The following is a 15,839-nucleotide window of genomic DNA, read 5'->3' on the forward strand; positions in this document are numbered from 1 at the left end:
ATCTGCTCCTGCTGAGGTCAGGCTCGTTAGCTTCTAACTTCATCCTTCTAGTTTCCTGCTGGACAGAGTGGTGAATGAATGCGCTGCTAACAAGGAAAATCCGGGGAGCAGGCGAACATAACGAGCACACATGAATCAAACATTCATGATTCCACTCTCTCGCAGAGGAAGGCGTAATTAGAAACCTGTCTGAAAATTGGGAGCCTTGTATAATTTTCTGATAAACTATAGCCATTCCATTATTGTAACAGTGCTATAGTATTTCCTGAAACATTATATTGACAGTTGTCAATTTGAGTATTCAATGTTGCTTGTTGTCCTTCTCACATTTCTAGCTCCACCCTCTGTCAGTTCATCTCCATCTCACCATTTTTATACTCTTGTCCACCAGCCGGCTTTCCCTCTCAGTCGAACCCTATATGTGGTAGCGATTAGCCTGGACATGAGGTTCCTCGTAGCATGCTCGTTTAAGGCGGGGGGCAATGTTCATGGACTGCAGCTCCTGGGCTGTTTGCAGGCGTAGGGGATCCGCAACGAGGACATGTGACAAGAGGACGTACAGTAGTGGCACCTGGAATAAAGAGAGGGAGAGAGACAGGGGAGTGAGGGGCCTCTATAATACTGTTTAACAGAAGATAGAAAAGGTGCTTAGTTCAGTCTACTGGTCTTTGCATAAACAACCTTTACATCTGATTAAAGGGAAACATCAGGATTTTGGCATTGAGGCCCTTTATCTACTTCCCCAGAGTCAGATTAACTTTTATATCTCTGTGTCCAGGATGAAGGTAGTTTTGTGAGCCAATGCTAACTAGCGTTAGCCCAATGACTGGAAGTCTATGGGTATCTTCTAGAACGCTAGCAGATACCCATAGACTTCCAGTCATTGCGCTAATGCTAGTTAGCATTGGCTCACAAAACTACCTCTAACTTCCTTCATACTAGACACAGATACATACAAATGTTGCCAAAATCCCAAAGTATCCATTTAAGTCAACTGGTTATGCTAATCACATTCAGAGCAGACACACACACATCACATACTTTGTTGGTTGTAAGCACAGTAAAAATCTGCAGCTGCAATACAAGGAAACTGAACCTTGGGTATCAAGTTCGATTCTAACTACCATTCTCTGGTACCATTCTCTGACTTTCTGTACTTAGCGGAAAAATATTAAATTGAAGTGTCAATATGACTCAATGGAGTACAATACTGTAATATTGAAAATGGGAGGTATCATACAACCACAGCCATGTAGACCTTTAAGGAGCTCTAGTATTGTTACATCACCAGCTTGAGAAAAGGTGCTAACATGGCATTCTGTGTAAAAGTTGGCCAAACTCTGTATATGGTTCTGCACATAACATTCCTGGGTTTATCTGACCTGGTGATCACAGCTCTGGGGCTGCGGGCTCTGGCATGCATCTGGCATGCATCTGGCATGCATGTGCTTCAACTTCTGATAATACACTGGTCCAAATATAGGCCTCAATTGGCTCTCTGAAGGAGAGAACACAAGACCATCAAATTCTAGGGCTTACAGCTAGATCAATGTTTGTCAATGCTGGAACTGGGGACACAAAGGGGTAAATGTATATATATTTTTTGCCCTAGAACTCACCTGATTCAAATGAAAGGCCTGATGTTAAGTTGATTACTTGAATCAACTGTGTTAGTTCTGGGGCAAAAACAAGAATGTACACCTCTTTGGGTCCCACCTCTTTGGGTCCCAGAACTGAGAAACACTGAGCTAGAGAATGGCTATAATACTGTATAATACTGTTAAATTAGTGGCCACAGAAGTCATGTCCGTAGCCATAGTGTAATGCTCATACGTGACATATACATTCTAAAATACAACTAGCAGGTTCAATCGGACTGAACAATGTGCTCACCAATGTTTCACTTATCAAACAGTCTGGTTTAACCAGACTGACATACAACACTCCTCCATTCCATGTCTTTAATTCAAAATGTGTTTACACAGTGATGCTCGAGGTGATGTAGTCCTTGCCCTGGTAGTTGTACCCCTTAGCGGATCAGGTCCTCACACACAGCCTTCTCCTTGCTGCCACCGAAGGCGGTGCGGTAGTGGACCCCCAGCACCCCTGCTTTCCCAGCCAGCAGCTTGATCAGCTTCCCCACCTGGTGGAGGAGACATGCTATTCAATAGGCACCAAACTGGACAAAACACTGACTGAAATAGGGAGGGACAACCTGAATAAAATCCATCAAATTGTTGTTTGCAAAATGTTTTGCAATAGTGTGCCCTAATGAATATCTCCCAGGAGACAGGTCGCGCCACCCTTCAACTCATCACAATCCATTTCAAAACAATACATACAAAACCAGTCAAAAGTTGACACACCTACTTATTCAAGGGTTTTTCTTCAATGTAGCCACCCTTTGCCTTGATGACAACTTTGCACACTCTTGGAATTCTCAACCAGCTTCACCTGGAATGCTTTTCCAACAGTCTTGAAGGAGTTCCCACACATGCTGAGCACTTGTGCCTGCCTTTCTTTCACTCTGCGGTCCAACTCATCCCAAACCATCTCAATTGGGTTGAGGTCGGGTGATTGTGGAGGCCAGGTCATCTGATGCAGCACTCCATCACTCTCCTTCTTAGTCAAATAGCCCTTACACAGCCTGAAGGTGTGTTGGGTCATTGTCCTGATGAAAAACAAACAATAGTCCCACTATCCACTTCAAAGGGGGTGACACTCTTGACCCAAACTGCTACAGACCTATATCTATCCTACCATGCCTTTCTAAGGTCTTCGAAAGCCAAGTCAACAAACAGATTACCGACCATTTCGAATCTCACCATACCTTCTCTGCTATGCAATCTGGTTTCAGAGCTGGTCATGGGTGCACCTCAGCCACGCTCAAGGTCCTAAATGATATCTTAACCGCCATCGATAAGAAACATTACTGTGCAGCCGTATTCATTGATCTGGCCAAGGCTTTCGACTCTGTCAATCACCACATCCTCATCGGCAGACTCGACAGCCTTGGTTTCTCAAATGATTGCCTCGCCTGGTTCACCAACTACTTCTCTGATAGAGTTCAGTGTGTCAAATCGGAGGGTCTGCTGTCCGGACCTCTGGCAGTCTCTATGGGGGTGCCACAGGGTTCAATTCTTGGACCGACTCTCTTCTCTGTATACATCAATGAGGTCGCTCTTGCTGCTGGTGAGTCTCTGATCCACCTCTACGCAGACGACACCATTCTGCATACTTCTGGCCCTTCTTTGGACACTGTGTTAACAACCCTCCAGGCAAGCTTCAATGCCATACAACTCTCCTTCCGTGGCCTACAATTGCTCTTAAATACAAGTAAAACTAAATGCATGCTCTTCAACCGATCGCTACCTGTACCTACCCGCCTGTCCAACATTACTACTCTGGACGGCTCTGACTTAGAATACGTGGACAACTACAAATACTTAGGTGTCTGGTTAGACTGTAAACTCTCCTTCCTCCTTCCTTCCTCAACAAATTGGATGCAGTCTATCACAGTGCAATCCGTTTTGTCACCAAAGCCCCATATACTACCCACCATTGCGACCTGCACGCTCTCGTTGGCTGGCCCTCGCTTCATACTCGTCGCCAAACCCACTGGCTCCATGTCATCTACAAGACCCTGCTAGGTAAAGTCCCCCCTTATCTCAGCTTGCTGGTCACCATTGCATCTCCCACCTGTAGCACACGCTCCAGCAGGTATATCTCTCTAGTCACCCCCAAAACCAATTCTTTCTTTGGCCGCCTCTCCTTCCAGTTCTCTGCTGCCAATGACTGGAACGAACTACAAAAATCTCTGAAACTGGAAACACTTATCTCCCTCACTAGCTTTAAGCACCAACTGTCAGAGCAGCTCACAGATTACTGCACCTGTACATAGTCCACCTATAATTTAGCCCAAACAACTACCTCTTTCCCTACTGTATTTAATTTATTTATTTATTTTGCTCCTTTGCACCCCATTATTTTTATTTCTACTTTGCACATTCTCCCATTGCAAATCTACCATTCCAGTGTTTTACTTGCTATATTGTATTTACTTTGCCACCATGGCCTTTTTGCCTTTACCTCCCTTATCTCACCTAATTTGCTCACATTGTATATAGACTTGTTTCTACTGTATTATTGACTGTATGTTTGTTTTACTCCATGTGTAACTCTGTGTCGTTGTATGTGTTGAACTGCTTTGCTTTATCTTGGCCAGGTCGCAATTGTAAATCAGAACTTGTTCTCAACTTGCCTACCTGGTTAAATAAAGGTGAAATAAAATAAAATAAATAAAAAATGCACAAACCAGATGGGATGGCGTATCGCTGCAGAATGCTGTGGTAGCCATGCTGGTTAAGTGTGCCTTGAATTCTAAATAAATCACTGACAGTGTCACCATCAAAACACCTCCACACCATCACACCTCCTCCTTCATGCTTCATAGTGGAAACCACACATGCAGAGATCATCAGTTCATCACCTACTCTGCGTCTCACATAAACACGGCGGTTGGAACCATAAATCTCAAATTTGGACTCATCAGACCAAAAGACAGATTTCCGCCGGTCTAATGTCCATTGCTTGTGTTTCTTGGCCCAAGCAAGTCTCTTCTTATTATTGTTGTCCTTTAGTAGTGGCTTCTTCTTTCAATTTCGACCATGAAGGCCTGATTCACGCAGTCTCCTCTGAACAGTTGATGTTGAGATGTGTCTGTTACTTGAACTCCGTGAAACATTTATTTGGCTGCAATTTGAGGCTGGTAATTCTACTGAACTTATCCTCTGCAGCAGAGGTAACTCTGGGTCTGCCTTTCCTGTGGCGGTCCTCATGAGAGCCAGTTTCATCATGGCATTTGATGGTTTTTGCGACTGCACTTCAAGAAATGTTCTGCATTGACTGACCTTCATGTCTTAAAGTAATGATGGATTGTTGTTTCTCTTTGCTTATTTGAGCTGTTATTTCCATAATATGGACTTGGTCTTTTACCAAATAGGGCTATCCTCTGTGTACCACCCCTATCTTGTCACAACACAACTGATTGGTTCGAACGCAATAAGAAAGAAAGAAATTCCACAAATGAACTTTTAACAAGGCATACATGTTAATTGAAATGCATTCCAGGTGACTAGCTCATGAAGCTGGTTGAGAGAATAACAAGAGTGTGCAAAGCTGTCATTAATCAATAAATCACATTTATTTATAAAGCCCTTCTTACATCAGCTGATGTCACAAAGTGCTGTACAGAAACCTAGCCTAAAACCCCAAACAGCAAGCAATGCAGGTGTAGAAGCACGGTGGCTAGGAAAAACTCTCTAGAAAGGCCAAAACCTAGGAAGAAACCTAGAGAGGAACCAGGCTATGAGGGGCGGCCAGTCCTCTTCTGGCTGTGCCGGGTGGAGATTATAACAGAACATGGCCAAGATGTTCAAACGTTCATAGATGACCAGCAGGGTCAAATAAGAATAATCACAGTGATTGTTGAGGGTTCAACAGGTCAGCACCTCAGGAGTAAATGTCAGTTGGCTTTTCATAGCCGATCATTCAGAATATCTCTACCACTCCTGCTGTCTCTAGAGAGTTGAAAACAGCAGGTCTGGGACAGGTAGCACGTCCGGTGAACAGGTCAGGGTTCAATAGCCACAGGCAGAACAGATTAAACTGGAGCAGCAGCGTGGTTAGATGGACTGGGGACAGGAAGGAGTCATCATGCCAGGTAGTCCTGAGGCATGGTCCTAGGGCTCAGGTCCTCCGAGAGAGAGAAAGAGAGAGAGAATTAGAGAGAGCATACTTAAATTCACACAGGACACCGGATAAGACAGGAGAAGTACTCCAGATATAACAAACTGGCCCTAGTCCCACGACACATAAACTACTGCAGCATAAATACTGGGGGCTGAGACAGGAGGGGTCGGGAGACACTATGGCCCCGTTCGACGATACCACCGGCCAGGGCCAAACAGGCAGAATATAACCCCACTCACTTAGCCAAAGCACAGCCCCCAACCACTAAAGGGATATCTTCAACCACCAACTTACCATCCAAGGACGAGTATAGCCTACAAAGATCTCCGCCACGGCACAACCCAAGGGGGGGCACTAACCCGGACAGGAAGATCAAGGCAAAGGGTGGCTCCTTTGAATTTGTTTTACTTTTAATTTTTTTATTTGACCTTTATTTAACTAGGCAAGAATCTCAAATATAAAATATAGTTTGATTTGTTTAACACTTTGTTGGTTACTACATGATTCCATGTGTTATTTCATAGTTTTGATGTCTTCACTACTGTTCTACAATGTAGAAAATAGTAAAGATAAAGAAAACCCCTGGAATGAGTAGGTGTGTCCAAACTTTTGACTGATACTGTACATGCAGTGTACAAAATGGGATGATAATGAACTAAACCTTGATGTTTAAGATGAGATGAAAGTACAGCAGCAATTACAATCAGTGGTGGTAATGTTAACTGCTCTATAACACAACTCGCTAAACAGTCAACAGGCCTACTGGTTCAGTGGTTTATGCCCTTGTATTAATGAGACACATTTATAACAGGTGTGCATTCTCTAGATAATCAATAACAGTGATTGATCAATTAAGTGCCAGAGAGAAAAATAAATTCAGCATGAGTGTTGCTGTTGAGGGTAATGTACGGTGCAACCCCTACTCTAGACCATTCCACTGAAAAGCAGTAGCCATCACTAAGGTCACAGGAAGGAAGAGCTCTGACCTCTAACCTCTGACTTTAGCACACATGATCATCCTCTCTGGCCAAACATTGCTGTGTCCTGTCCATGACAACCTCAGACAACACTAGCCAATAATAAAGGAACCACTCTCTCAAAAAGACGAATCAAATTGAACTGTATCTAAAACAACGTATGTGTAACAGAGACTGTAAGTACACTGACAGGTCAAAGGCTGGGACATGTGTAATGCTGCTGAACAGTTCACACCTTTATATCAAATAAATACCATTGCAACATATGACAAAGGTTCCATCGTGTGTCATTCAGCATTTTAGGTCCATTGTAAAATATAGTTTTCTATTCTAAACTCAGAAAGAAAAAGTGGGAATACAAGTAGCTACGAAGCTAGCGACTTCCTTAACAGCGGTTTCCACAGCAACAGATATCTGTTCGTGAACAATAACATTGACTGCTTAGTGTTGTCAATGGACGTGTGTTCTGGAAGCCATTGATAACCCAACCAATGGAGTAGGGGAGATAATGAGCGCTTTGTCTCAGAAGGGCTAATTCAAACCTGTGAAGAGTGAGGGTCAACACAGCAGTCTTGTTGGGCTTCTGCTTCTGTTGGATATCAGAGAGAGCAAAATGGAGAAAGTGAGGGAGAATTGTCAAAGGATTTGGAGGGTAGGTATCAAATGATCAACCCGAAACAAAACTAAAGTTGATTCATTTTCTCCATAAGTGGTTCGGGGGGCTAGGTTTCAAACTGTATCATTACAAAAGCGAATTCATTTTCCCCATGAGTTAGGAGAAGCCACGTGAAGCTTAGGATACTTTGATAAGTCTGATCTTCCACATCCAGTTCCCTAGCTAGCAGATTGTGAAGGGTGGATGTGATGCTCCGTTAGCCGTTACAGGATAGGTACTGTATATAGTAGCAGAGAATTTTCGACCAACCTTAGCTTGCCGACACTATCTTCGTCCACATTAGCCTGTTAAAACCTGCTAGCTACCAGTTCCCTTGAGTGGGACTTTGTACCCCCAAAAGCAAAGAAAAGGTCATGTTGAATTGTGTGGAGGTACTGTATCGTCATTCTGGCGTGGTAGTCGTGAGGGTTCTTGATGATAACATGGCAGATGCCCGAGTCACAGAAAGGCATGTCCTCCTGAGGAACGATCAGGCCACACACACCTGTCACACCACAGAGAGGGAGATTGAGTTAAAGTGGTCCAAGTGCAGATACAAATTATATACTGGACATGGGGATGAAAAGGACCCACTGTAATCAATGAGCCATGCTACAGCTGCGATTGAGTGAAGTCTTTATACAGTGCCTTGTGAAAGTATTCGGCCCCCTTGAACTTTGCGAACTTTTGCCACATTTCAGGCTTCAAACATAAAGATATAAAACTGTATTTTTTTGTGAAGAATCAACAACAAGTGGGACACAATCATGAAGTGGAACGACATTTATTGGATATTTCAAACTTTTTTAACAAATCAAAAACTGAAAAATTGGGCGTGCAAAATTATTCAGCCCCCTTAAGTTAATACTTTGTAGCGCCACCTTTTGCTGCGATTACAGCTGTAAGTCGCTTGGGGTATGTCTCTATCAGTTTTGCACATCGAGAGACTGAAATTTTTTCCCATTCCTCCTTGCAAAACAGCTCGAGCTCAGTGAGGTTGGATGGAGAGCATTTGTGAACAGCAGTTTTCAGTTCTTTCCACATATTCTCGATTGGATTCAGGTCTGGACTTTGACTTGGCCATTCTAACACCTGGATATGTTTATTTTTGAACCATTCCATTGTAGATTTTGCTTTATGTTTTGGATCATTGTCTTGTTGGAAGACAAATCTCCGTCCCAGTCTCAGGTCTTTTGCAGACTCCATCAGGTTTTCTTCCAGAATGGTCCTGTATTTGGCTCCATCCATCTTCCCATCCATTTTAACCATCTTCCCTGTCCCTGCTGAAGAAAAGCAGGCCCAAACCATGATGCAGCCACCACCACGTTTGACAGTGGGGATGGTGTGTTCAGCTGTGTTGCTTTTACGCCAAACATAACGTTTTGCATTGTTGCCAAAAAGTTCAATTTTGGTTTCATCTGACCAGAGCACCTTCTTCCACATGTTTGGTGTGTCTCCCAGGTGGCTTGTGGCAAACTTTAAACAACACTTTTTATGGATATCTTTAAGAAATGGCTTTCTTCTTGCCACTCTTCCATAAAGGCCAGATTTGTGCAATATACGACTGATTGTTGTCCTATGGACAGAGTCTCCCACCTCAGCTGTAGATCTCTGCAGTTCATCCAGAGTGATCATGGGCCTCTTGGCTGCATCTCTGATCAGTCTTCTCCTTGTATGAGCTGAAAGTTTAGAGGAACGGCCAGGTCTTGGTAGATTTGCAGTGGTCTGATACTCCTTCCATTTCAATATTATCGCTTGCACAGTGCTCCTTGGGATGTTTAAAGCTTGGGAAATATTTTTGTATCCAAATCCGGCTTTAAACTTCTTCACAACAGTATCTCGGACCTGCCTGGTGTGTTCCTTGTTCTTCATGATGCTCTCTGCGCTTTTAACGGAACTCTGAGACTATCACAGTGCAGGTGCATTTATACGGAGACTTGATTACACACAGGTGGATTGTATTTATCATCATTAGTCATTTATGTCAACATTGGATCATTCAGAGATCCTCACTGAACTTCTGGAGAGAGTTTGCTGCACTGAAAGTAAAGGGGCTGAATAATTTTGCACGCCCAATATTTCAGTTTTTGATTTGTTAAAAAAGTTTGAAATATCCAATAAATGTCGTTCCACTTCATGATTGTGTCCCACTTGTTATTGATTCTCCACAAAAAAATACAGTTTTATATCTTTATGTTTGAAGCCTGAAATGTGGCAAAAGGTCGCAAAGTTCAAGGGGGCCGAATACTTTCGCAAGGCACTGTACATTTCAAGTTTATTTCAAGAGTTTCTATGCACGTCTCTGAAGCGTTATCAATTGATAGTAGCTTGAGCTTTTGATTTCTGCCTCAGTTTGCTGCTTCTGGTGGAGCATGCTAAAAAACAACACTAACCGAAGGAAAACGTGACACTTGCATGTTCCACACAAGTTACCCCCAGTGCAGCATACACTGCCATGCTGCTGTTGTCTGGTGGGGCCCTCTTTAGATTCACATGATGTGAGAGGCAAGGGCCCCGGGCCTCCGGTAGCTGCCTGGGACTGGAGGCCTTAAGTGTGAGGGCAAATGTTTGCCCAGGGGCTGAGGCACTCTTCCATCCCTGGCTAGAGCAAACAGATTGTAGGCCCATTTGCAAACCAAAAAAAGAGAGGGAGAGAAGTGAATAGAAAGGGAGCAGGAAGTGGAGAGAGATGCTTAGCCTGACAGTGAGAACAGGATTACACACACATGACTTTCAGAGAGGAAGTGAAGGGGGATCAACTCAACTTGAGAGGGGAAATCAAATCAGTGCATGTGGGAAAATTCTGTCTAACAATACACTGTAACTGTAGGACCTGTTGGCCACTAGATGGGGAACGCTAAACGATACACCCTAAATAAGCTGTGCCTAACATCACCCAAACAAATGTTCCTGTAGTTTTGTGTATACTATATGTGAGGATAATAAAATAAAGTTAGAATTTGACATAATAGAAATGCCTTCAAGGTAAATCCATTTGAATTCAATCACTTTTTGACACCACCCCTTTGATTTGAACAGAACCTTTCATTCATATTTGTCCATATTGGAAGTGCTCAAAAAGTAACTTTTTAGACCTGAATGACAAAGCATTCAAGAGATAAAGGTGCTCAAAGTTGACCTATCTTGCATACCCCACCATATCATCACTATCTGAGGTTTTTGTGTTGTGCTCGCCATCGGCTGAGACACAACATGCTCTTGAATAAAAGGTGGATGTTTTGGCTGATAAATGTACTAAATCAAATGGTCCAAAATGGGAATCAAATTTAAATGTCAACTTACAAATGGTACCACAAAGATGGTTGGAGGTCCAGACATCAGAGAATGTTGACTTGAATGGGAATATCTGTTCTAAATAATAATGTCATTCCTCCATAGGAAACCTATTGAAATCATAGAAATATAGAGAACAGAATAGACATTTAAGTTGACATTCAATGGTGGGTGGACCAGCAGCCATCTTGGTGGTGGTAAGTAGAAGAAAACATTTCTCAATTCAATTTGAATTTCAATGGTGTACCTGCAACATTGCAGTGGTCTGAAGAGATAGATCCATTCTGTAAATTGTATTTCTATGATTGAAATGACACCCACCCTGTGGAGCATGGTGTGTCTCAACCGATGGCGAGCGCAACACAAAAAAGTCAGATTATGTCATGTCTAAGCTAATGTACAACATAACATCAATTATCTAAAAATGGGTAAGGTAAAAAAACTTACACTTTTATTAAAAGCTTTTTACCAAGAAATTATAAAATAGTTTGACAACCCTTTCTGTAAGCTTTTTAATGGTATCGAACTCAATCGTTTATCTTTTCCAGTGATGAAGACATGGATTTCTCATGGTCGTTTTGTGGGGTATGCAAAATGGGTAAGTGCCGTCGAAATGCGATTGAATTCAAATGGATTGACCCTTTAACCCATTTCCCTGCTATGACATATACCAGTAAGATGATGGGTAGTAGTATTTCAGAACTTGGTATCAGTCATTCACTTGTTTATGACGGGGTTACATCATAGAGTAAAAATGTGTATTCCATAGGTCTACATTCTATTTCTATGGTTGTTACCTCTGCTGATGTCACTGTTCTACAGATAGTCATGAGCAAAGTTCAGGCAGATCTGTTAGTGTTAGCCACACTTAGTGGTCCATTAGTGCCATAGACCCCTGCAAGAGGGCAGCTCCTGCTCAGCCCAGTCAAAGCTCTTCTCTGTCCTGGCACTCCAATGGAGGAACCAGCTTCCCACATCAGAAACCTTACCAGCTTCCCCCCCCCCCCCCCCACCCAAAAAAAGCATGCCTTTCGTGAACTAACACTCGCACTTGACTATTCCCCCCTACTAGCACTGACTTTGCTGATAGCTACTTTATTGAGGAAGAATTGACTTACTATGACTGGGATATGTGGTTGTACCTCTTCGCTATCTCTGGATAAGAGCGTCTGCTAAATGACTAAAATGTAAATGTAAAATGTTTTGATTGGGAACAAGAACAGTGCTTTTCTAAGGACTAAGGTGGTCCATGCCTGATTGAGAGTGAGCCCCATCCAACAGCAGGAAGGAGAGGACAGGAAGAGCGAAAACCAAGAAAGGGCAAACGCCTAATAGGCTATACAGAGGGAGAAAGAGAGAGAGACCGAGAGAGAGGGGATATTGGAGGGAAAAACAGGAGTGGAGAGAAGTGTGAGGGAGGGAAAGGGCAGAGCAACAGGAAAAAATAGACCAGAGGGCAAAGGAGAGAGGAAAAATGGAGAGAGAGAAGGAGCAGGCAAGGTAGAGAGGGATAGAGAGAGAGAGAGAGAGAGAGAGAGAGAGAGAGAGAGAGAAAGAGAGAGAGAGAGAGAGAGACTAGTTCCCATAGCAGGCGTCCTCTGTGTTGTTTGTTTTGTGTGAAAGTGCATGATAAAAGAGGCATGAAATCGGCAGAGAAAGCCAAGACAACAGCGAGGGTACAGAGCCCTCCATCAGGCCCTATACAGCTCCACACTGACGGCAAGGACAATGGGCACCCAGCCCTCACAACCACACACACCAACCCCCGCCGCCACCCCTGTCCTGCAGCTGTGTGTGTGTGTGTGTGTGCTTGCGTATGCGCTAAATCATTTACTTATTTTAAATTTTACTAGGCAAGTCAGTTAAGAACAAATTCTTATTTACAATGACGGTCTACCAGGGAACAGTGGGTTAACTGCCTTGTTCAGGGGCAGAACAACAGATTTTTACCTTGTCAGCTCAGGGATTTGGGCCAGTAACCGAAATACTGGCCCAATGCTCTAACCACTAGGCTGCCTACTGCCCAAACTTATTCTGCTCTGATTGCAATAACTTATGAGACTACTTATGACCAGCTAGACGTAGAATTTAATACATTTGCCAAAACTCAGCTAAACACATTTCTTCAACTAATACAGAATTGCTTTTTGAAAGTGGATTCTCTGTATTTCATATAACAAATATATAGCCTGCTTCACAAAAAACAAAGTCATTTGCAACACTTATACCACTCCTACTGTATATTCAACAGTACTAACAGTCCGTCACTCCGTACAAAATCCTTGTGAGGATGGCAGCGGGACAAAAATCCAGATAAGTCTTTAGTGCACTAACATGAAACAACCCAAGAACACACTCCAGCATTGCTACAGTACATCACTACTCTCAGGTTGGTCACTTGTAGCTCCATCCCGGGCCTTTCCCCAGTTCTAGCATTCCCCCTTTCCTGCTATGCCTAACCCCTTGGTGACCCCTCACTCCTGTAAGAGACAGAGGATATTGTCCCATGACTATACTGACCGGCCAGCCCCAGCAGCGACCCCGTTTAATGAAGTGAGTAAATTATGCATGGCGCCAGTTAGCTTTCCGATTAAAACATCATACAGGCCCTCTCTTCTAGAGGGAGGTGCAGCAGCAAAACAATGGTGGTTGTAAACACTTTTCCCAGGAGCGGCAGTGTACTGCTGGGGTGTAATACATTTGCATAGTCTGGCGCAGGACAAAGAGCCAATTAATTGAAAAGCAGAGCCCCTCGAAAGACGAGGAGAGAGGCCCTCACTGGAACTACTGGCAACACTGGGGCCTGACTCAACACACACAAATGCACACGTGCACACACACTAATGCGTGCACACGCTCCCACACACACACACACACAAAGTCTTGTAAAGGAATCTACTATTTCAGTTGGTCAACACTGCGTTAGATTACATCTGTATATTCTCCCATCACTAAATGTTGACATGGGGCACTGAGACTCTGCAGTTCATGCAGACACTTCAGGCCTGCGACAGATCAGTTGCTTTCCCGATTATAAGCATCATATGGCCCTGAGAGGGCAGATAAGGGAGGGTCAGTAGTACCTTTCTCTCAGTGCCGACTGCTGAACTCTCCTATCTCTGGTCTCCTGGTCTGTCTCAGCAGGATCTTGATGAGGAAAGCAACGTCTGCGTTGGAGGAGATAAACACCTGACCTGATCTGACAAGGCTGAATCGCTGAAAGAGACCTGAAAGGACTGGGTTTGATTTATAGTGGACACTAAGTATTTTGCTCAAAGGTCAGAAGAGATAGTAGATGAGGAACAAACGTTATATTTAAGCAATATGGCCAGTGGAGGTGTGATATATTTCCAATATACCACGGCCGTCAGCCAATCAGCATTCAGGGCTCGAACCACCCAGTTTATAATAATAGTTCTGTGTGGGGGCAGGCAGGGGTGTATGAGTGGTGAAGGGAGGAGGCTGGCTGACCCACCTGATGGGCATGTGTCTGTACTGGGGCTGTCCTGGCTGGGCACTGCCCTCCAGTGGTGTCTGGGTGACGGTGGACATGGACTTGTTCACCAGCACCTGCTTGTTCTCCACCTTCTCACCTGGGACACACACAATTACTTACGTATCTCTCCCATTATTTCCATATTTGCTAGTTCATTATGTATGAATGTCAAATCTCAGATATATTATACACATTTTAGGTTGCATAAAACACAAATACATCCTTCAACGTGTTTCTATAGGGAGATGGATGTAACCAACAGGTTGTAACAATAAAATGGGAGACAGTGAGGTTCTAGTAATAGTGTTTGTTGGTTACTCACCTGGGCAGAAGATGCTGTCAGTGTCCAGGATACTGTGCCTCCAGATGGGCTTGTGTGTGGCCGCTTCCAGCACGGGACACATCACCTTGTCAAAGGTCTGATTGGTGTAGAGCCTCAATGTGCACTTGGCTTTTTTGTAGACCAGGCACCTTCCCGAACCCTGGGGAGGAATGAATGGAAGAAGAGGGACAGAGTTCAGTATTGCAAATAAGTATCCATCTGATGGCATTAGACTGCCACTAAAAAGTGAACCAGAAGAGTGAACTCTGTATTTAAATAGAGTAACAAGAACACTACATCTGAAATGAATGAGTGATTATGTTCAGAAGTCGTGAGTAGGGCTGTGACGGTAATTGAATAACTGATGGTCATGAAAATAAAATGACTGTCTAAAAACCTTTTAGGATATCATTTAGTTTTTGATAGATTTTGTTTTCATGTATATAAACTTCAACTATTAGCGGGAGTGTTTACTAATGATAATCAGGAATTGTTTTGCTAACTTAGTCTGTCTATTAAAAGGTTCTACATCTTCTTCCCTTTCCAACTGAATATGTGCGTACTGTAGAGCGCTATAGGCTATGCCACTTCAGTAAGAAAATTGTTTCATACCATCATTCACGCTCTCCTGGCTTGATTCTCGCAAATGTAAAATGTAGGAAAGTGCCCAGCTGGGTTTCTTAGTACATTTTTCTTCACCTCACACAGTAAGTCAATGAAGTCAGTTATTTTTTTTACATCATTCTAATTATAATAGTTCGTCACAGTATTTGAAAAATCTTTCCAACACTCTCCCCATCGATAATCAGTGTTGCTGATAAATAGGCTATTTAATTGTTTCTATTTTAATGATTGTCAATTTCATCTTCATTCTATAGCATAGCTGTCCCCTTCATAATTTCCTTGTCAATTCACTATCTTTATAGCCTACTTTCGCAAAGCCTAAGGTAGGTTAGGTTTTTTCAGACGTTTTAAGGAAAGGAGAAATATTTCCTTGTGTCCGACATATGCTAATGACTTTGATTGGCAGGTGCTTTTATGGGGGTGTGTGAGTTTGTTGATTCTCTCAGTAGGCCTGTATTATGTCCATCGAGAAAGCTTCCTAAAGTAGCCTATCTGGACGCCATCTCTTTAATAAGAATCGAACACTCCTGTCACGACTTAATCTTGTAAAAGGACAATTTTCTGTAGTTTAGGCTACATTAGTTGTCTCATTACGGCGTCCTCTCTTTAAAGAACGATCGAATGACCGCAGCAGGGTTTGTGACTATATGCATATATTTCGGGAAAAGGGGGAGAAAACCCATTGAACTTTGTTTGAATGTTTTTTGCGTCGAAATAGGA

General features: G+C 43.1%; 1 protein-coding gene across 7 annotated transcripts in view; it reads right to left on the reverse strand.

Annotated features, from left to right (window-relative positions):
- Positions 1-1,382: 1,382 nt before the first annotated feature.
- The window catches only part of LOC110532287 (DNA-directed RNA polymerase III subunit RPC2-like), a 50,416-nt gene continuing 35,959 nt past the window's right edge, over positions 1,383-15,839 (reverse strand). For 2 of the 7 annotated variants that reach the window (XR_016495038.1, XM_090230939.1), the window contains exons 8-11: positions 14,496-14,655; positions 14,153-14,270; positions 1,982-2,143; positions 1,383-1,498 (exon numbers count right to left, since the gene is read on the reverse strand). Coding sequence is in view for 2 of the 7 variants with exons in the window: in XM_090230935.1 (XP_090087061.1) it covers positions 13,751-13,844; positions 14,153-14,270; positions 14,496-14,577 (294 nt within the window). In the remaining 5 variants the exon portion in view is untranslated. Of the gene's footprint in view, positions 1,499-1,981; positions 2,144-12,283; positions 14,271-14,495; positions 14,656-15,839 lie in introns of those variants that run through there. The other 5 variants (XM_090230935.1, XM_090230930.1, XM_090230949.1 and 2 more) reach the window with 4 other exon arrangements.

The sequence above is a fragment of the Oncorhynchus mykiss genome, chromosome 1 (assembly GCF_057628025.1).
Source record: "Oncorhynchus mykiss isolate SJ-2025 chromosome 1, ASM5762802v1, whole genome shotgun sequence".
Lineage (NCBI taxonomy): Eukaryota > Metazoa > Chordata > Actinopteri > Salmoniformes > Salmonidae > Oncorhynchus > Oncorhynchus mykiss.